The 23,816-nt window shown below is 36.5% G+C and overlaps 1 protein-coding gene across 1 annotated transcript; it reads left to right on the forward strand.

Moving 5' to 3' along the window:
* The first annotated feature begins 592 nt into the window (after positions 1-592).
* LOC111427894 (neuroligin 4-like) lies at positions 593-22,889 on the forward strand. The gene is made up of 7 exons (XM_023063251.2): positions 593-789; positions 1,658-2,258; positions 15,808-15,957; positions 18,199-18,700; positions 18,784-19,162; positions 20,070-20,218; positions 20,470-22,889. Exons 2-7 carry the CDS (start codon positions 1,820-1,822, stop codon positions 22,571-22,573), a joined length of 3,723 nt encoding a protein of 1,240 aa, XP_022919019.2. The 5' UTR covers positions 593-789; positions 1,658-1,819; the 3' UTR covers positions 22,574-22,889.
* The last annotated feature ends 927 nt before the right edge of the window (positions 22,890-23,816 follow it).

Raw genomic sequence — 23,816 nt, forward strand, 5'->3', positions numbered from 1 at the left:
TATAATAGAGAATATAGTTAATAGTGTAGTAAAATCGTGTTAACGTTGTAGGTTACTTAGCGTAAGCTGTTTACAATAAGTGCACCATGCACTTAAAAATACTTTCCCTATCACATGTTACAAGATAGTTGTGTACCCATTACCTAACTTGCCAGAATGTAAAGAGGCCACTTCGTCAGCAGATATAGTAAATGGTAACTACCACGTCTACATTTAGCCGAACAAGAACGTCGTCGTATACATACCATGGCGAATGAGGAATGCTTACCTTCCAGATGTGCTCGTCCGTACTCTTTGTGCAGTCTATATATACACACAAATTGTACACTCGAGGATGGTACGTGCTGCAAATGTGCTTACCTCCAAAATGAAGTCCCCTCACTGTATACATTCCCTACTGCTTCTGAATTTACTATAAGGGCATGCAGCTAGTAAACTAAAGCGTTTATATGCAAGCTAATTTTAACTCTAGTTAAGACGTACGTTTGTTCGTGCCGCTATGTAAATCGGTCTTTAAATAGCGGTGAACGTCACGGCGGTTCTAGATTCGGTTGGATCTCTGCTGAAATCTGAAATTCGTGCGTTTTAAATTTAGTTTAACGGGATCCGTGAACGTACTTACAACGATCGCATTCTGCGTGAGGATGTTTACATACAGTTTTTGTGCGCGCGTTAATACTTTTTAAGTTAACCACAGTCCAAAAAAGCGAAAGTTTTTCGCCAGTGTCAGATTTATTTTCATCTTTAGCCTTGTTTCTATTAACGTACTATTGTTGTTTATACTTCGAAGTAAGTGAATCATACGATTATTTTATTATATACACCAAAAATTTTATTAACGTTGTTAAATATGATTTGAATAAAAATGAAATTTAAGAACTATGATGTTTCTGTGGTTGGGTTTTTAGAAAATAAATAATCTTTAATAACTAGTAAAACAGAAATATCTTGTTTCAAGACAAAAAAATCATCTATTTTTATTATGTTCGTTTGTGAGTTCGTTGGAAACAATCCAGGAATGCCAACTAATACCGAGCAGAAAAGAGGAACTACTACAGTGTTTCAAAGAATTGGGTGAAGCGATTTTATTTTCATCGGGTTTGATCTATTTCGGTTGAAAATAACATTACATTCTATAATCGGAGGGGAAATTACAAAATCACGCCGTTCAGAATTGGTGTAGTGTACAAGGGGGGAATTTTAATTTGGATCGAAAAAAGCAATTACGTTAGCCGTGTGTATTTATTGGCAAATAGAAAAATATTCCTCTCAAATATTACGCGCCGGAATCTGATTCTGGTTGTTTCATTTTCCATTCCGTTGTATACCGATTTTGAAACTCCACTTCCGTGCTTAAAAATTACCTTCCGCAAATCGATTACTAACAAACTTCATGCAACAAATCATTGCTTTCAATTACGAACGACGAACATAAATAAATGACCGAATTAATACAGGGTGCGTTAGCGATTATTTGAATATTATAAATTCTATAATCTGAACAGGGATTGACGCTCGCATAATTGTACGTAAACATCATTGTGACCTTTCCAATAAATATACCTGACGCGTTCGAGTTTACAAACTCAATTTTGCTACCAATTTTATTCATTTTATAAATAGATATAAAATATAATTCAATACTACTTTTTTTCAGAAATGGAAATACATGATATTCGATAATAATTTTCAATAACTTCCATCGAAAAGCATCGAGTCAGCATGCTTCCTCGATAAACGTTGTTATCATTGGTACATGGTGTGTGTACAAAGGGGAACCGGTTGTTAATATTTCGTGTGAGAATACAGGTGGCGGTAAATGGCTTACGCGGCGATATCGTACGTGGCTACGGCCCTGTTTTGTGTGGTTACCGTGGTTGCAACGCAAGATTCCTACGGATACGATTACAACCCTCACCCCAGCGAGTACACGCGCCCGGTGACGTTAAAACAGGGTTCCTTACTAGGTATTATCGTACAGAAACGGGTCGAAGACAGGGTAATCGTTGTGGAACAGTACTTGGGGATTCCGTATGCGAAACCACCCGTGGGGGATTTGAGGTTTATGCCTCCCGTCAACGCCCTTCCTTGGACGGGAATCAAGTACGCTGACGTCCTTAAGGACGTGTGTCCGCAAATTCGACCCAATTTCGATAAAATGGAACATGGCAGAAAAATGCAAGTTAAACGATTACATGAATATTTGAAGAACGAATCGGAGGATTGCCTTTATTTGAACATTTATGCACCTTATCAAGGTAAGATTAATTGATACTAACACTAGCATTATCATTAGAAGTAAGACCTAGAGTAGACCTAGAACTAGAATTTTTCGAGTTAAGAAGTGCGTCTTCTGAAAAAGTGTTTGATTGAATGGTTCTAGTTCTAGGTCTACTGTTAGTTCTAGTTGTAGTTCAATTAACACTTGTCGTGAAAGCCTTCGTACTGATAAGGTAAGATTAACGTTAATTATAACACCGGTCGTTAATTATAATCCTATATGAGCTTGAAATTACACAATATTTATTAATGAGATTAGAGACATGATGATTTACGTTATTGCAAATTAAAATACCCGGCCGCAATGTAATTTCAAAGTTAAAATAACAGTTTTCTTTAATTTCAACTGATCCTTCGTGTTTTGGGTATTTAATCGCAAAATCGCGGTTTTAAGCACCTTTAATTAGTGGTAATCGCGCCGTCTACCTTCCGTTAAAACCTTTCAGCAAACAAAACGAGCGACTTTCGGAGAGGAAAGTTTGTTCTGAAACACCGAGGGTGGCTTCCTATTTCATCCTAATGTTTCCCCCTACATTAAGCGGAGAATTCAACGGCCAGTGCATAATGCGATTTATTGCCCTAGGACCAATAACCTGCTGGTGCGAGAGCCAATATTTCGCTATGTTTTCGCCAGCAAAACTCTATAAATAGATTCGATCGTTCGCGCTCTTAATTTAACGCAAACGCATTTTGCTTTCAAAATAGCAATATCAACAACTATATGAAAACTCGTTTTATTATTTTTGTTAAGTTTTTTTGTGTAGTTAGCCTTTCGTTTAGCGTTTAGCCTTTAGCTAAACGATGTTAACCCAACCCTACCCGTCTGCGCATTTACATAGCATATCAGACGAAATATGTGGTCATTTTCTATTCAATTGAACCATTTAGGGCGTTATATTTAAGCAGTATATTGTTATTAATATTAAACTAAAATTAAATTAAAACATAAAGAAAAACAAAAAGGTAGGTTAAAAAATTGGTTGCGGATTGCAATAAAGCTCAAATAACTGCCTGGAAATGAACGGCAAGAGGACAAAACAAATTAAATTTGCTTTGTGTTGGGCGACAAGGGGAAAATTACAGGAGAAAAGTGAGGTACAGGGTCTATCTGATTTCATTCTCCTTCCGTTCTGGTCCGAATTAATTACACACTAGTTTTGTAGTGAAATGCGTTTTGTGAAATTCGTTACGTGAACCCAAATAAATCCTAAAAGAGAACGCACAGAAATTAATTCTGTTTGTTACTGAATTCATATTAAAATGTATTAAACTTTATGAGTTATTTGATTTAGAATTTTAGGGCAACGTACGGATTTTTCAAGGTTTGGAATTCCGATTAAAAATAGAATGGATAAATCGAGAAAAGTGGCTCCTATAAAATGTTTAAATAAAAATAGCAACTATAAACTCAATGAACTTTTAACATTATTTTCGTGTTGATTTATTTTAATAAAACCAACATACTCAAATTCTATATTTGAATAAATTATTGATTATCACGGTTTACGATTATAGTATATTTTAACGTTTAAACTCGTTTTGTTGTTTATTTTAGGCTTTATTTGTTAAATAAGCACTAATATAAATTTACATTGAAGCGTTACAAGCGTTTATTTTAAACGGTTTATTGTGCAGGAATAATTATATTTCGCTCAGTTTGATAGTAATTCAATGTCAAGGTTCGGAAAAGCCATTAAGGCGCCATCTTGCACGGCACCAGGATTATTGTCGCTTTACTTGGGGAGGATGGCAAAAAAGCTTCGTGACCGCAAACCACCAAACTTTGAGTATAACATCGTTGCAGATGTCGTCCGAAATGAAGTTTTTAACAAGTTTTACTGCAAAATAACCACGTGTATCCAGCTACAAAACTTCAACCATATGTTTTAATTAAAGTTAAAAATATTTAACGTTTGAGATTATTATTAATCATTTATAATGTATTAAAAAAAATCAATTAAACTCTCATTAGACACTATATTAGAGGTCGAGGCAAACATGAAACTCGCAATGCTACAAATTGAAAAATAACTACCAGTTATTGTTTCCACGCAGTTGTATTGCTATGTGTACGTGTATGTGTTTATGTGTAATTACTCGTCCACTGAAATAACTTGCAGTTTATAAGGCGCCATGCCGGAAATAAGTTTTCAGAGAAAATTCAACGAACGCTGAGCACGTGAAATTCGTACCGGTAGCCGGGTTAGAGGACGCCTCTACTGCGAAATATTTGGCTGGCGTTAGCGTGCTAGTAGTATTAATGTGCAGCACATTGAAACTGCCAAAAGTTAACCTTAATGGATTGCTTTTAATGTTCCACGAAAATAATAAAGAGTATTGCAAAACTGAATTACCAACGAACGATGTTCGAAGAGTCAAACTTTCAAAATTAAACCTACACCAGCACAATTTAAATATTTGCAAATTTAATGAAAATTGTTCATAACATATCAATTTTCTATATTATTTTTAGTGTCTCCATTAAATATACCTATTAAATAAATTAATTAATGAATATTTAAAATTTAAAAAGCAATACGTTATTTTATATATAAAACGAACGATTTCATCATTAAGGAAAATAATTCAAAGTTATTCGATCATTGCGTTTACTTGGCACCGACTTTCATCAACTAGGGAATTCGATGTAATACCACGGTCGTAATCAAAGTTAGGAATGCTGATTTCGAAGGAGCTCCATCGACAACTCTACGTCTGTGGTTTTCTTTGATGGTTCGACCTGCCAAAGCAACCGCTATCACCACGCCCTTTCTATTCACTTTTTCATCTACGAAGTCTTAATAAAGCTCGAATTTGATCACTTTGTTCGAGGATAAAACGTTTTGATTGGCTTTTTAGATGACATTTATAAGAAGAGAATTTTAGATTAATGAATTAAATTAATAGCGCTCTTCATCAAACTCCAATTTTATTATTTGAAGCGGGATAAAGACTAAATATCTGAAAATAAAAAGGGTTGAGACAAAGGGGGAAAAGAGTGTATGAAACGGCCAACAGATGTCTGAATCGAAGGCAGTCGTCGGGAGAAAATGCAAACTTAGCACGGTTCGCCGGAAGTTTATTTAAGAATTATTCGTTCATTTCCTCCTCCGACATTTTTGCCGCCCTCTTTCGCAAAGACGGATTGAACAAAGACCGGTGGAAAACGCGCACTCGTCGGAATTATCTCTAATATTAGCTTCGAGTCTGAGCTTCTCAAGGACAGACGGCAAAAAACTAGAAAACGAACTGTGGAGAGTGAGAACTCATCTATCACTTCTTTCGCTTTCCGCTGCAATGCTGCAGTTAATCGAGCGATTTCATCGTAAATCTAAACACTTAATTCTAATAACGTTTGCTGTATTTTCTCTTCAAACTCCTTTTTGTATCTTTTTAAGGATTTTTTTTTAAATGATGTCTTATTTCTCAATTTAAAATATCCACCAAAGAGATTAATTCATCCTTTGAATTTCCAATTTAGATTCATTATTCATTCTCCCTCTGTGGCGTTATATTTTTTTCTCTTAAGTAAATATTCCGTTATCATCGCTCAATTTTCGGGACGACAAAAAAGATCTCGTCCCCATGGTATATAAAGGTCGCACAACATAATTAAATCTTCCCCTGTTTTAATTACTAATTAAAAATTTAGATGCACCGCCTACTGAGGCGCCTACGACATTCTGTTTTGGAGAGAGGCGTCTCTTTGCGATATTGTTTTATCTTAGGTTTCTTGTGCTAAATAAAGAAAATTAAAACCGGAACAGAAGTGGGGCCAAAAAGAGTTGACAATTGTTCCGTTGAGATTAAGACGGGATTAAAGGAGGGGTTAGAAAAGGAAGAGACTTTCAGTCGGTGTTTACTTTGTATTTGTCCTAGCGTGAATTTATTGACAGATTTACAAAAGATTCGAAAATGTATTGTTCTTTCTGGTGAAAATCTTAAATCAAATAAAAGTAAAACTTAAAGCATTCACATTTTCTTGTTGTTCATGATCAAAACGTTCTTATCATCATAAAATTTTTTGTATAAGATCCTTATATACAGAGAAATTGCGAAACGTTTTGACGAAATTTGCATGGTTGAATCCCGGATTAATATATAAAATTATTTTTAACAAATATAACCAGAAAATTAATGATCATTTCTAAATACGTTACGGTGTATATAATGAAAAAAAATCACTTTTCCCTTTGCAAAGAGCTTTTCCAAGTTCTGTCAAAGGGATTCGTTGAAAGACCGGTTAAAGCCTCACCGGACTGGTAGGGATGTGTCATGAACTTGACCCGCTCGTGGTTAGTATTGCGTGCAGAATATCGACAACTGCTCCTACGGGATTGTCCGAGCTTTCCTAATAAATGTTAAAGCATTGTCGAAAGAATTACAATAGTCGTGCGACGAGTGAAAAGGGTCATTTTATTGGAACCCTCCCGATTAAACCACCCTTCACGTGGCCGTATTTTAAATGAACGAAAATAAAACCCTGTATTTATCGCCGTTCGGGTGCCCGAAAAACGTTTTGGACGCGAAACAATATTTGCGTTGGTAGTCGGTATTATGTTATATGGCTGGAGTTATTGAAAATTTACGATATCTGATTCCGCGTTTCTTGGTTTATTACGGTTGGGTTATTTTATTTGATTGTCTAACGATGTGAATTTCCAATTTAGTTTAGCGGAAATTAAATGCGATTAATTTTAAGATTTTAAAAAAATTTCATTATTTTCTCATTGCTGTGGAAGTAAGACGTTCACGAAATGGATATCTGACGTGAATATGACGAGACAATTACGGAGCGTTTTCAGTAAACGTCGTCGACGGACGAAAAGTGGATAGAAAAGTGCGCTAATAGAACTCCGGAGAGGAAAGGCGGACAGTGACAAAACGCCTGCAAGCCCGAAGCTTCACCCCTTACCAGCGAGCTTTTGTATTCCAACGGTGTTCGCGGCCTTTTACGTGAAGGACATTCAAATTGACAAACACTCTGATTCGCAGACCTGGCGCCAATCGTGAATTGAATTGTAACAATCAAATTGTATGATTAACTACATTTTCGCAAAAGAAAAACACAAAAAAAAATCTTCGAATCAGTGTTAACAAACAACATTCCATTTTAAAACTTAATTAGAGGATAAAACGCATTATCACGGGGAAAAAGATACTAAGAAATCTACGTTTTTCAATGTCGAAGCATAAAATACTCGAGCAGTAAAGTTTGAAGCCGTCCTATTTGAGCTTTTCAAATATTTAAGAGATACCTAGGTGCTACGAGAACACCGCCTCTATCGGACAGAGTCGTAAACAGCTCTTGGTGCTGACTTCGATCGTTACTCCGGGTTTACTTCGAGATAATCTCAGGGATTGTAACCGTAACGATCTCTCCACGTAAAGATGAGTCGATATATTTTAAAGTATATTTTATTGCTTATTACTATATGTGTTAATTATTATTAATTTATTCCTTACAATGCTGTTGAGGAGGACTTGGGATGATATTGGAAGACATCAAGGACTTTGTTAAGAAATATCAGGGACGATGTTTGATTGACGAATGATCTTGGAATGATCTTGTCTTTTACTACGGTTCACTTATCTCCTTGTTAAGTGGATTCAATTTTACATTCTTGTGATGTTCCTTATTCCTTATACTCGTCGACGTGTAGTGGGTGTTCCTCTGTGTCAGTGATGAAATTCCCTTGTTTGAACTAGCGACGAAAAACACCTTTCTCTTTGCATTTCAAGAGATAAACCGGTCGATTTATTTAACATACCAAAAAGCGCTGGATATTTAAAACCCTCGTTGTAACTACGCTAAATATCATTGATATAAAAGTAGTTAATAGGAATTTTATGATGTTAAATCATATTCGTGACCCTTATCAAATTTAGCGTCAAAATTCGTCAACAACATGTTATGCACGCTTAACACATTGCTTACTTTTTTCATCCCGAAGGGTGTACCCCAAAACACTTTAGGGATCGGTAATTGGGTTTATGAGGGCGAGGTCCAAGTCGGCTGTCACCCCTCCGGCCATAATTACAAGAAGATTAAAGTGCTCAAGGGCTAGAACGCTTTCTTGTGGCACCAACCGGGACCCCCTTGCAATACCCGACTAACCCCCGATTAATTTCCCCCGACCCCTAGCGCCTCCTCGACGTCTGCGTAAATATTTACAAGGGTATCCTCTCGCTCCTGCATAAACCGCCGATCCATTTTAAGTTTTAATAAGTTTTTAGTTTGCTCTTTTGTCCGACGGCGACCACGCCAAGATTTCGAGACGTTTTATTTTTTGGTTTTTCGATGCGAACGAGGTTACAATGATATGATGTTGGTTTAGGGAGAAATAAATAAGGGATAAGGGAGCGAAAATTTTCCCCGAAATCTCAAGTTGTAATTATAACGGCTTTCGTGATTCAAGGGAGCCCTTAAATTATTAAATACAAAGTGCCAAATTTCATTGAAATCTTTCGTAATTAATACCAGAAAAATTCTGAGGTAAAAGGAAGACATTAATTTGATTATTTTTAAAAGAATAAAAGTAGGTTAAGTGATATTTATATTCTCTCCGAAGAAGAGGGGGTATATACACAACCCTTCAAAAAGGGACGACGTAGGATAAGCGTTGCGTACGAGGCGTAGTTTGTATACGTGCTGTATGTTCGCATAACGTTCTGTTGATCTTTGTAGATACATGAAGTGCCCTGTTGGTCACGGTTCGTTCAGCTAAAATTATGCTCAAACAAAATTTTAATACGGGTTAAATTCGTTTCTGTATAAAAATTTACAATAAAAAAATTTCCTTTTAATAAGAGCTCTACTTTAATTCAAGTAAAACTGGAACTAACGCTATCACTACAACTAACACTAGACCTAGAAACATTCGGGTTTAGCCGTCTTGAGAGACGCACGGCTAAACCCGAATGTTTCTAGTTCTAGGTCCAGTGATGGTGTTAGTTGTAGTTTTAGTGCTAGTGTTAGTTCTAGTTTTAGTTCAATTAACACCGGCCGTAAAAGCTTTTGTACTTATGGCTCTATTTTATTTCTTAATTATATCTAAATGAATGAAATAAGAAGTAAACAATGAGATTGGAAAAGAATGAAATCGAGAAAGTCAGGTAATAAACGTGAAAAACTGTTCTGATAATTACATTCTTGAAATATCTCCAAGAATAAAAATCTAGCGGTGTTAAATCCAGGAACGTAGTCTATTGTTACCAGTCAATCAGTCTTCCAAGGCTTAACGTAATTCGATGGGTACTTTCCAAGATAAGTGCTTCAATGCATCGTCCATTTGGTGGTAGTAATTTCATTGAAACCCTTATTTTCAAGGAATGTATTTCTCTCTGTATGTGACGGCGCTTTCTGCTCAATAATAAAAGAGAATAAATAAGAATTATTCAGGATTTATTTTTTTATTATTTCTTTATCGAGTTTTTTTTTTATTTGAATACCATACCCAAAATCCAATTAAATGGTAACTTTTCGTTTCCTCGCTTCTCCGATTTCCCGGTGGTAAAAAGGAAAAATCTCATTTATGCGGGGTCAAATCCGGCAATACAAAAAGTCGATCGTCCATCAAAGGCCTCAGGCGACGTTCAGACGATCTCCACATCCCAAGGCTATCGGGACGGGGTTGTCGTTTTCTTGAAAGGAGCAGTCGAATTTTTCTTCAAGGGGTTACTTCGAAATAGGGTTGGAGGTGGGTATGGGAATGTTGTAGCTCCATACTAATCAGGGTGGGACTAGAATGTAGTGTTCGAAAGAAAGAAGGGAAACAAAGTTAAGGCGAGTTGAGTGCTCAAATTGAATTGAATTGAATTGGTTATCTTAAACTCTTATTTTGACTTATAATTGATGTTCTTGTTTTAATATCTAATTGTAATCGTTGCGGTTATAGTTAGTTACCATGAAACCGCAACTAACCCCACCAAATTAGATACGATCCATTACCGATTCAAATTACTTTCTCCAATACAATATCGACTCGGTCTGCGTCCGTCAAAGAAGTAATTTGCCGGAGGGTCTTCGTGCAAAGGCACCCACACAATAGTACCCCACGGTGCAACGAAGTCGTCTGCAGAGAATACTCCCTCGTCTGATTTCGATGCGATTTCAAAGCGTGTACAGCCCCCTTCATTATACATCTCATCTCAAGTTTTTACGATCAGTTACATAAAATTTTAGTTTTCGGTCTAAATTCAGATAGAATACTAAATATAATATTTTGTGGTAGTTGGAGATCCATCAAATTTATTCGTGCCTTCATTTCAAACGATAACGTCTTCTTGGAGGAAAACCCCATTGCGTCAAAATGGTATTCGATAAAGTCTCCGGGCACAGGGTATTTGAGTAACCAGCCCGTTTGGTAGGAACTTGCATTCGTATGGAGCGTAGTTTCCGGTTCCCGGCGATGGTCCATAAACTAAAATCCCCTACGTGCATCTCATATCACACGGCGTCGACGACGAAAGTGCGCGCGACGTCGCGACGCCCGCGACGCTTGCTCGGGTTACCGGGACGAACGCCGCTTGCATCCCGAGCAGGTTATTTGCTTTCAATTCGGAACGCGAGACGCCCCGTGGCCTTTACCATTTTTTTGCCTTCTCCACCATCTTTTCTTAGGGGATGACGTAATCCGAGATAAAAGATAAAAGTGCATGATAACAACTCAAATTAACCTTTATACTAGATTTTTTTGACATAATATTGACATATATACAATATTGAACGATAGTGTTTTCCATGTTTCTTAATTCCATGAAGACAGTTTACAATTACAACCAGTGAATAATGTAAAAACTCTTTTAGTCCTCTTCGTTTTATTTTAATGCATTTTCGACGTGTATACGGATAAACCAATGGATTACTAACACGTCCCTTCTAAAGCTATACACACACTAATTGACTATTTCCGAAGGTTGTGGAATCCCGGGTCGAAGCTGTAGTTCCAATTTCGACCGTCGTCCTGCGCAAGTTCGTAGTGTGAGCTTTTCTAGCTTTGCGGTCGGTACGAGCCGCGATCGCAGTCGGCGAAGACCGCATGACCAATTCTCTTGATGGTGCAATTGCTGGAGCGCTGCCTCCATCGCCCACTACTTCTGCGTCAGCTGAGGAGACTTTTTCTCCGTACTCGAGAAACCACAAGACCGGAGAAAATTTCAACCTCCCAACCCCACCAGTCGATAGCCTTTTGTTCACGCTATTCGCTGAACTGGCAATGCTGCAATCAAATTTAAAACGCAAAGGAAAAATGATTCTATCTTATATTAAATCATAAAACGGTTTTAGAAATGATGTTAATTTAAATATTATTTTAATGAAATACCGTGTAGATGGGGTGAGCTAACGCTTCTAATCTTCAGGTAGTAGCATACAAGGTCGCAAACAATCCAAACAGGGTGAGCACGTACATGTAGAATGAAAATATTTTCCCTTCAACGCCACTTGGCGGTGGCTTAAAGGGGGACACGGTACGTGAAACCATTAAGGTAACGGAATTTACATGAGAATGGAATAAATTGAGAGGTGGGCTTAACTGCATGTCGTCCGGTGGCGCTTTCCGTCCCCGTTTATCCGGGGAGCAGGCAAAAATAAAGAAGATGGATGAACGATATTACGACCGAGCAAAAAAGAGTGTCGACAAACAGTACGACTCACTAGTTTTTACCACAAACGGTCGTGTGTTTTAAAGCGGCTTCAACTTTACTCGAGAACTACGTACGAGGCCTTCTACGTGCAGGAATACCGGTTTATTTAATTTGTATAATGAAATGTTTACGTATGCGAACAATGTTTAGTTTTTGCTTCACAGATTTTCACAAATTCTCTATCTCTTCGCATATATATTAAAATTCCATATCATAATATGTTATTTTATATAATTTTAATCCATTAAAATTAGATACCTAACAAATAAATCTACAGCTAAGGGAGATGGTGTAAATCCCAGAGTAAGTATTTGCGTGTCACATTATGCCGGGAGGCGATTGTGTTATAAACGATTTTAAGCCGGTGCCATTTAAGTTCGAAACACTTCCGACGCCGGGCGCCTTTCCAGAGTATTCTGGGTAAGCCAAGATCGCATTATTAAAATTGCAAATCTTTGTTTTGCGGCGACGCCTTTTGTAGCGACCCCACACTACCAGGGCGTCCTTTAAGCAACGGCGAACACGAAAATGCACAAAAGCTCTAGCGCCTGTTCCCATTACCCGTTTCAAGTGCAGATTTATACTTCCCTACGTGCTCGAGAATGGCAGTTTTCACTACTGTATCGTAGTCCGCGGTAAATCCATTCCGAGTCTTGCCATTGTACTTTCTACATTAAAGGATTTCTGAGAGCGTCTGAATAGTTTACCTTGAAACTGAAGGTGTACAAGATGTCGTCGCAGTAGGAAGAATCTGTTCTCTCGTATGTTACTTTATTTTTAGTACCATTTCTGGTCTTCAAAATTAGCTATTGTAGTTTCTTATTATCTAATCAATATCTCCATAAAGTACTGAAGCATACATGAAAAATAAGCATCTATTTTGTCTTGTATACATATATGTATATTGAAATTATTGGTAACATTAATTGTGGTCAAGCTTGCCGATTAGAATTTAGAGATAGACTCTAGTTTTATAAAAAGATCTCCGTGTTGTTTAATCTCCAGGATAACAATTGACAGAAAAGTATTGAATTTACACTTTGTTTTTCGTTTTTACATTTCGAAAATTAGAAAAAAAGACAAATAACAAGTAAAATTGATATGAAAATTATTTTAGGTTAATCTGCTCCATTAAATTGCTTAATATAACATTTAAAAACTTTGCTCTAAATACCGTAAATAGTTCACACAACGAACCTGGTGCAATGTAAATATTGGTTTAATCGCACTAATGACGTGCGTATTTGATTTAACTTTGATCTTACTTCCAAACAGTGTTGATTAATATAGGATGGAATTTCCTGTTACACAAAACACATTGAGATTAGAAGCAGTCTTTGCATATTAATTTATTGAATCTTAATCACATTTATTTGAATTAGGTTTCAGTTATGTATTATTAAGCTCCTCTGATACATGTATATAACAATTTCAAAGGAAAAAGATTGCCCCTTCGTCAAGCCGTCATATACCCGTAATCCGGACCCTTCATATTCTTAATAAAGCCTCCGTGAAACCTCTATCACAGCAGGCAGTTGGGTGACAACGCCAGGAGAATTGGTGGAGGTGGCGCAGCATGTGCTACCCATAATATGGCGCGGATAATATATGACCCGGCTGAGCAAAGCCGACTGGCGAAGACGCCACCACACCCACCGGAGAGTTTCGCGAACGCCACCCTAACCACGTAATATTGAGGGCCATTCGTCACTTTTGACACCTGCGGCCCCGGAATCATCTTGTACTATATTAAAAAGAGATTTTTCATCCGGCAAACCGCGTGATTGTGAGTTGCTTCCTTCCTGTATAATATCATTTTGCGTATTTTGCTTATTTAGAACCTTATTAAATTTTTCCCCCATCAGTTAAAATAAATTTCCTACTTACATTACCAAATTTGTCAGGGAAATTACTTTCAATGGTCGCTGTGTTCATTTTTTTTGTAACAAGAAAATAAGAGAACAGTTAAGCAAAGGAGACGGAAAAGAATGACTTATTTTTATCCGAGACCTTCCATTTCGGGGGAAGATAAAAGTGTCCTCCCGTCTGCTTAATAACTCAAGAGTGCATTAAAGTTCAAAAAACTCCCTAATCTGTCCGCCCCATTCGTCTAAGCGCCTCACCCTTCTCACCGGTAATTACATTGTTACACAATTTTTTTTTCTTGCATTAAAACTCTGCTAATTAATGTCTGCTTAAAGTTTTATTGTCGACGGGGTTGGACAGAAACATTAGTGGAAGTATCGACCGGAAGCTGTGTCTAGTTCAGTACGCCACCGTTATCCTCAATTATAGGGTATTCAGCGCCATCACACGGCAAATAGCTAAAAGTTCGAACCCTCGAAAACTTTGAAGTAATTTCGACTTGTTATATCATAGATGGCGCTGGCGATCCGTTTAAAATTTAAATGACTTCCTATGGTGATAGGGGTATATTTAAATTTTAAGCACGAGGGCTCGTATGCCGTTGGAATTCAAATAAATCTCTCAGCTATAAGGGTGAAGGGAAAAATAATGAATACGTTTACATTAAGTTTTGCGGTATACAAAAGCCTCATTTTCATTGAAATTTCTCTCTTCATGTATATTTATTTTGCATAACGCGCGAACACAACGTGAATGTTTAATGTTACCCTTCCAATCCCCAAAATAGTCAGTATCGAGCGGAAATGCGAATTCACCGGACGTAACGTTTTGTGCCGTAAAAAAGATGGCTGCATAACCGAAAACTTCGCATCAAAATACAAGATTTATGTCGGGTCCGTTTTATAGTTAGGCCATGTGTAATATATCTATCTGTTCCTCGGATCTTTTTATGTCGCCACGCATAAATTTGAATGAGATATTTCTCTCTCTCGCCAGCGACAGAATGAAATTGCATTCGGCATCCACCCAGACCTATGTAAATGTTATCATATTGTTAGCGAGACTAGATCAATTTTGTTGGAATAAACTCCGCCGAACTTATGATTTTGGCTACGTTACATTATGCATTTCAACTTAATATGTTAAAGTTCATGTAATTACTTTAACACTACCTATCGCAATTACTAAATTAATGCTTCTTGTGTGTAATTAATTTAATGGAAACGTCCTAGTTGTAGTTGCGCTATTTTCAGTGACTGGGACATACATTTTACTTACCTCTAATTAAACTAATAATTTAATCATCAATAATAATGTTTTAAGTATACCTTTATCGACAAAGTAAGCAAAGAAGAAAATCAGAAAAGATTCAGTGTGAAGTGATACTTAAAAAGTTTTGTTAGAAAAACCCGAACCGAGAATAATAAATTAAAGTCCTCCGAAAGCCGCATAATGTATTCCGAAAGTAGAAGCTCTTAGAGCTTTTTTCGCCTTCGGGGGTATTCTCTACGGAGACGTTTCGCAATTTTTTTTAAGTTCCCCCAATTCAATACTAATTACACGACTGCTGAATAAGGGAAAGGGAGGTGTAATTTAAAATCACCACTTCGACGGCTTTTCCTTAATTGCTGAAGTAGGGTGTTCGCTTTTCAGCGTCGTGCTTAATTAAATTTTATTTCCAATCGGTGACAATAAATTTGATTCTATAAAGAATAAATGATTTCTATAGAGTTATTGTATAACGCGAAATTATTCGCCGGAATCATATATGTTACAAAGAGCATATAAAATTAATTTTAAATTATGATTACATTTTCATCAACGGTGTTTATCAATGTGTGTGTTAGTTTATAATTTATAACGGGAAATCATAATTTGTCGATTCATGTTTCAGCTTCGACACTAATTAACTTTTAAAATTATTTCCATAATCAACATTATTTGATGTATTTCGTGCTTGTTAAAACTACCATTTCAGTTTAATTAACAACTTTTCAATTATGCTCTTTACAGATGGAAGAAACTTAAAAAAGTATCCCGTTATGGTTTATATTAATGGAGAATCATTCGAGTGGAATTCCGGAAACGCCTATGACGGCAGTATTTTAGCGGAATATGGAAAAGTCATAGTTGTAACCCTAAATTTTCGTTTAGGTGTTCTGGGTAAGTCCTAGATCATAACTCATAATATACAGGGTACAAACCAACGCATTAGATTTCGGCGGCCGTACTACTGACAATAATTATCTAAACCATAAATTAAGGGTGCGGTGACATCCACAAATCATCTGGGACAATATTAACTCTTCGATACGATTAGGGAATTGAATGCGTATTGGATGTGCATGCAAAATACGCCAACAGATGGTGGCACGTGTTTCAAATTCAAACTAAGATTCACTCAATATTTTTAATTTAAATTTTATTTCGATAACATCGTATTAATTAATATAGGTTATACTTTTTCTTGGAGTTCACGATTTACTCCATTTTACGGTGTAATTAATAACATTGTTAACTTCCCTGTTTTGGGTAACGTCAATAGCACGATGTCCAGGTCTATTCATAGCTATTGATGGTGTTTGGAACATTAATTAAGATTCGTTTGGTAACTTGCTAAATGTGTTTAGAAAGAACCTAGTCCATGGTTTTCTCTATGCAAAAAAGACTTCGTACAAGCGTAACTTAAGAACTTTCCGTGTTACTGGAGAGAATGTAATTGCTCGGTTTAGTCCACGCTGAAGCACAGAGTACACAAAGTTCACACAAACCCAGCCCCGACTAGAATACCTTGAAGCTATAAGCATCACCATTGTGACGACCGCCAGACTACTGACACTTATCTCCGTCTAAAACACATTGAGATTACATTTTTCTGACACTAGATGAACCGCAGAAACCACCACACTCTCAGTTTGGCATTTCGTTGTATTTACTTAAGCTTAGAGCAAAAAACTGAAAATTTTTTAATTATATATAATAATATTTCTTCATTAAAAAATAGCTGGTTTATATTGATTTGATAAAAATTCAATAAACATTTTCCAGATTTCATTTTTTTAGATACTTTTAAATAATAATGTAATAAAATAATGAAAAATGTATGAAATTTTATTATTTTAAAAGGTTAATTTCAAACTTCATATCGCATCATAAATAACATTTACGTTTGGCATTCAAATGCCAGATATAAATACAGATAATGTCAATGAATGGTGTGTTAACGTTTAGACGTGTGTCAGTTAGATAAATTTGAGTACGTGCATTGTATGAGAAATACAACGAGGTAAACCTTTTTGCTCAAACACAATTTTAGTAGGTCAAATTGTGGTGAATTCTCCCCAATCTTACCGTTGCACTGCAACGAAATTCCTTTATCGCTCGGTTACTCGGGGACGAAAAATTTCATTTGTCTGGAGAGGGTTACTGTCCACATCAACCACCCCGAAAGATTGTGGCTCCCCCGAGCCGGATATCTTATCTTGCGGACCGTGAAAAAGAGGCAAACGCTTCGCACAATAAACAGAGTAATTTTATTGCGCTCGCCGGTGAGAACCGGGGTAATTCTCAATTTACAATGATATAAAAAGATAAAGTTAAGCGAGGTGGGAAAAACTCGTCCCCATAGACTTACAAGGTACAATAGAATAGCACAAAAAGGGAAATAAATTTCACTCCATGGAAATCATCCAAACGAAAAAAAACTTCGGGTGAAATGTTCACCTAATACTTTCCTTACTTGACAATATGAAGTGCCACAAAATCAACCATTTTTCGAATACGACTTTCTACTTAATCCAATACTTTATTTTAGGGTTATTTTGTTTTGTTTATTTAGTTGGCGTTTTATTATCTACCTGAAATGGTTGTTCTAAAACAAACGTAATAAATAGTTACTATTCTCGTTAACAGTTAGTTCTGTGTTTTTTAAAGACAATAAACCTATGTCCCAAACTATAAAATCGCAACTAAACCGAAGGGCATCTAGGACGAGTCCATCTTATTTTTACGAGATTGCGATAAAACGTGGATCCCAGCAGGATAATAATTCAAAAACATTTGCGCGAACCCGATAAGTGGCCGCTTATCGTTTAGAATAGGACGTCGCATCGTACCTTTTAAGACACCCAACCCTACTTTAAAGTCGACTTTATTTGAGTCACGAAGTCACGAATCCGTTTTCCATTATTCATTGATCGATTTAGATACCTGAGGAAGGTATCTGGTTCCTAGAACGGTTGGGGTACAATTCACGCCGACGCTCCCGCTTTATCAAAGTCTTTTCTGGTTCAATCGGTACAATCGTGTTTCAAAGAAAGCAAATCTAAATCTAAACATTGGATTGAAACAAAAAAAGAACATTAAAAAAGTTTTTTCCTTTTAAAATACAAATAACATTTTTAGGATTTCTGCAAATCGACAGAACAACATCAAATTTCGGATTAATCGACCAAATAGCAGCTTTGTTATGGATTAAACAAAACATTGCAAGTTTTGGTGGAGATCCTAATAAAGTTACTTTATTTGGACATGGAACCGGAGCAGCTTGCATTAATCATTTAATGCTGTCACCGATGATCAATTATTATAGTTATGGAGAAAAGGGTGTTCAAAATAATACTTTCCAAAAGTTATTCCAAAGAGCCATTTTAATGAGTGGGAGTGCATTATCCGATTGGGCTTTAGCGACTAATCCATCTGACGTAATGCAAAGTGTCGCTAAAGCATTAGGTTGTGGATTAGATCAAGAATCTTTAATAAATTGTTTGAGAAAAAAACGTCTTTATGACGTTTTAGACGCCGTACCACCCGTATCACAATATGAAACTCGATTTGGACCGGTTGTGGATGGTAGAGTTATTCCAGATAGTCCAGAAAAAATGATGAAATCAGATATATTATCATCGTAAGTATTTTATTTATTTATTTTTTTTTTTTGAAAATGTTTTATCTACTTTATAACAAAATATGTTTTTTTTGTCTCACTAGTTTCGAAGTAATGTACGGCGTGACCGAGTTGGAAAGTGTCCATCTCTTGGGGAACGTTGCCCTAAACCACGGACTGCTAGAGAGGGAATTCAGGTCCGAGTTGAGTGACTATATGGACACGAGGTGCGAGTCCAAGAGTTTCTGCGTAGAACACATCATCGGAGAATATAAAGCTGGAAGTCTATTCAACCGGGATTCCCCTTTGCCCATTTCGCCATTTGACGAAGCGGCGGGACAAGCGAGGGACATCCTGTTGGATCTGCTTTCTGACGCCCGGACGGCAGCACCTGTCGTTATGATGGGAAAATTGCATTCCACCCGGAACTCAAGCTCCTACTTTTACGTATTCGGGCACAGTACGGCGTCCAGGACATTAAACGTGAGTGTAATAAAATATTTTTCGTCGAGTTGTTATGCGGTTGTCGCAGTATATAGTTATATAACAATCGCGATTTATTTCAACTTTTGGAAACAAAAAAAATTCATCGAAGAATGAAAATTCTTGGATGAATTATAATATTGAAATAAATCTACATGTCATCTCCGAAGAATCCTAAAATTTAAGTTCATCTTAGAGTTAATATCCTGGTAATCTTACAAAATCGTTCAAAAGATGGAAACATATATAAAGTCATTTTCTGTGACTTCCCTTCCAGACAGGACGAAGGAAATTTCGCTGGAAATAAAATAGAACCGTTCGAAATTGAATAAACGAACGTTTGTGCAGCGGCGGACAGCATCCCGTGTAGAATCACGATGCTCTGGAGACGCCAATTACGCCTTCGATTTTGTTCGTTACGGTCTAACGACGCCCTCAATCTTGACCTAGATAAAGAAAGGTGTCCTTGAGTCAACAATATGGTCTACAATTCCGCTGACGCCTGTTTGCAGACGTAATTAATGCAAAATGATAGAAAGGAAATGAATATTTTAAATTCAAGGAACGGTTGAAGTATTAAAATGCCATCAAATGTTAATTAAAGATGAAATGAACTTTGTGGATGAAATTATTAATAAAATTGAAGGTTGAATTAGAGAGGATCGATTTGTTTTCCGTTTAGAAAACAATCGGAAGCCGACATCTTAGAGTTGTAATCACAAAGAGAAGGGCCTAACCCGCCTACTTTATTCATTGTTAAAAGGTCCACGCCTCCCACTGTATAAATTTTCAATGCTCCATTTTCACTCCCCCAACAAGCTACTAAAGAGCCCACTCAATGAATGTAGCTACATCTACAAGAGTTTCAGAACCTCTTTTCTTTAATTACGTATTTTTTAAATTTCAGTTGCAAGCAAATAAAACCATTCATGGTGAAGATTTACCCTTTGTATTTGGAGTTCCGTTGGATACAAATCCAGGGCAACGATTTACAAGGAAGGAGGTGAACATATCAAAGATGATGATGTCGCTTTGGTCGAATTTCGCTTATACAGGGTAAGGTATTTCTTTGAAGGAGTTTTGAGTAAATACTTTAGAGACTAACACGATGATATAGCGCTAGGATGCTTTAGATTAATGTGACACGAGCATGCGTTACGCTCACCACAATTAGGTACACTGATGTAATTGCGAGGAGACTGTAGTGTTTGCTTACAACGTCATCGGCAGGTGACGCTTAGATACAATACAACCCTTCAACTAATAGCTTGTAAACACAAGATCGAAATTCACAGTTAATTTTCTAGGGACCCCAATAACTATGAATACACGAGGAGGCAAGATTTGACGTGGTCTTCTTGGTACGAGCATGGAATCAAATGGCCTGAATACGATTCGGGGGAACAATATTTGCATATAAATATACCACCGGTTGTAAAATCGAGATATCGTGAGGACCACATCAATTATTGGAACGAAGATTTTGCACAAATCAAAAACATTAGAATTGATAAGAATAAAATACGAACCACATATACACCATATGTTAATCGATATCGCCCAAGTTATAAAATAACTACAAAAAGGCCAATTTATCCAATAACCAAGCAAGAAGCCCCAACGGATCATATCCAAACTCAAAAACCTAACGTTAATTCAGGAAGTTCGACGAACGTAATTATAACTTTAGCCGTCGTGTTTCTTTTAATAAACGTTTCTTTATTCACATTCGTTTATTATAAATGCGTTGTTTTGAAACGAAAAAATTGTGCTCAAAATCCATCAATTGAAGAAGCAGCTTCGCCAACATCGGGAGAAAATAATATCGAATTAGCAAACAAAGTCGAAATTAACGAAAATGGTTGTAACATTATGAGAATAATTGGCACAAAATCATCGAAAAGCGGCGACACTTACGAAGCTGTAAAAACGCATAAAACTGGATCGTCAAAACGAAAATTAAAAAGACAATTTTCGTCAAGTACTATTGATGCTCATACTAAAGTAAGGGAATGGATAGCGCAAGAAATCGTTAATAAATATAGTCCAAAAGCAGATAGAAAAAACACTAGACAAATTAGTCTTGATAGCAAAAATAGTAAAAATAGTAAAAGTAGTAAAAATTGCAAAAAGAAAAATCGTAAATCAAAGGATTTTAATGACATTATGGATACACCAGGACTTGCTGCGAGTAGTTCAACTTTAGGGCAAAGCCCAACAAGGCCGGTGAGTCCCGCAGAAGAAATTAAAGATTCCCCGAAATTTGCCACATTAAAAAAGAAAGCGGAAAAAGTTTCGGTTGCAATTGATGCAACGCCCGCGGGAAGAGGAAGTAGCGTTATGCGACAAGAACCCATCGAATTAACAAAATCATTAGATTATAGCAGTTTTGATAGCAGTGAAAGAGAAATTCCTTTAAGAAGATCAGCCACTTTAGATGACGTGTGGAGTATGAAACCACAATCAAGTTTATCAAAACGAAATTCGACCAGCATAAACCTCCAGTTACAACAACCGAATGAAGATGAGAGTACTGTAATTAAAATCGAACATTATCACTCAAAATCAGATCCGGTTGATACAAAAGCAACACCTAGAAAATTAAAAACTTTTGATCCCGGCATTGTTAACGTCACATCTAGAGATGAACCAGATCATATCCCATCATTATCCCCTGAGGAGTCCCTCCAAGTTATAAAACGTAGAAATTGCCCTAAAGTTTTACCCGATCTCCCAGGATTTAGAAATAATTCTTCGCAAAAAAGGCGATCGATGCCCGCTCCGAGTTATCTTTTTCTCCCTATTCCAGAAAATTCTTCATTTTCCCAACCTAATTCGCCGTGTACTTCAGGATCTAAACCGATTCCACCTCCACCTCCACCTAGAGTATCAACTTTAGGGCGAACTCCTCAATCATATCCTCGATTAGCGGAAGAACCCCCGCTTCCAGAAGAACCAGAGGTCGCGTGTAATAATCTATATATAGGCCCTTTAATTCCTTCCCGTGAAAATAGAAAGGTAATTATGAAACCAGCCGATAATTACTCTTTGGATAATCAACCAATTTATGATAATTTAAATCCAAAAAGTACTCCAAAAACTATTATTACAGCAGATAATCAAAAAAGGAAAATTGAACCTAAAGTAATTATAAAACCAACGATATCGAGGACGATAAGCGACCCAAGCAAATCAAAGGGACCAAGAGTTGTCGTGAACGACAATTTTCCTCTTCCTCATTTAACAAAGCACGAGACTGAAAAATCGGAAGAACATTCAGTTGCGACATTAACAAGACAAATTTCGACGAGATCTCCTAGTCCTGTTAAGGATAGTACTGAACAAAAAGAATCTAGCACGGATTCGACCCCTTCGGAGGCATCCGATACGGGAACTGTTGTGAAAAAATAATAAAAAGTGTGAGTGAACTTAGTCATTTATATAATTAAAATCGAATACAAAAGATTTTGAAACTTCTTTTTGTAGTACTAAAAGGAATTAATTTTTAATATTTAAATTATTAAAAATCTTTTGTAAGCGATATTAAAATAGAATTAAGATCTAATAGTACAAAAGATTATCGCAAAAAATTAAACTATTAAAAGAAACTTGTATTCAGTATTTAATAGCTAAGAGCAGTATTTCTCAAAGTGTGTTTTTATATTATGATATTGTATACCTCGTGATATTACCACAAATAAAGTTTGTGTTTTTTTTTTATCGCAAATCGCCTATTCTTTTAGTTTTGACGTCGTTTTATAAGCCTGTGGGTCAATAAATTAATTCTAGCTATTAGTACTAAGTTGTTATAACCAGAAAAAGTCCACACATATCTAAGCTTATGATGCAAATGGGTTAATTAATCGTCAACTTGGATGAACCAGTTTAGTAGATTATTAAAATGTCATGTGACGTGATGATAAAAAAAAAATTAAAAATTAATAGACTATGTATGGGAGAGCTTAAAAAACTTTTATAACGCGGGGATTAAAAGTTTAGTCGTGAATTATGAATTTTTATGTTATATTATTGTTACTGAAAATGTGGCTATTAAAATTTTTTTAATCGAAAAGTTCTTGCATGAAAATTGTTTTCAGTTCTTAGAAACGATTTGACCCCGTGAGTAGTCAAAATTCATTGTCTAAGTTTGGTTGGATCCAAGGTAATTTAAAGTTTAAGCGGTTTCAAAGGAGATGGTAACGTGTTAAACAATTGAAACTCTGGCGTGACCAAGAACAAAAGCTTCGTCGAGGTCGATGCCCTTTAAATTGCACATCGAAGGATAAGTTAGATGGCAAACGGCTTTAAGAAAATCCACAACGTTTTCAACGTTAAGGAGGAACACACTTTTAAAACGTGTCCTTCTTCGACCACCATTCGCTTGAGGGCTCACAAATGGGAGATCCGATATCCACATTTCCATACATATTGGGTCCCGGTGACGTATAGACGCCCAGACCGGAAGCTGTCCGGCACGACATTCGCCAACGTGCAATAAAAGGGATGTTTTGAATTTTACAGTCACATTTTAGGGGATTTAAGGTTGATAGAATATGGAAACGTATTATGAAATGCTGGTCGTTTTCAACGGCCCTTTTAAATCTATTCTTTAAAAATCATTTTGATATTAAAAACTTTGGGAAATACTGACTTT

The sequence above is a fragment of the Onthophagus taurus genome, chromosome 6 (assembly GCF_036711975.1).
Source record: "Onthophagus taurus isolate NC chromosome 6, IU_Otau_3.0, whole genome shotgun sequence".
NCBI lineage: Eukaryota > Metazoa > Arthropoda > Insecta > Coleoptera > Scarabaeidae > Onthophagus > Onthophagus taurus.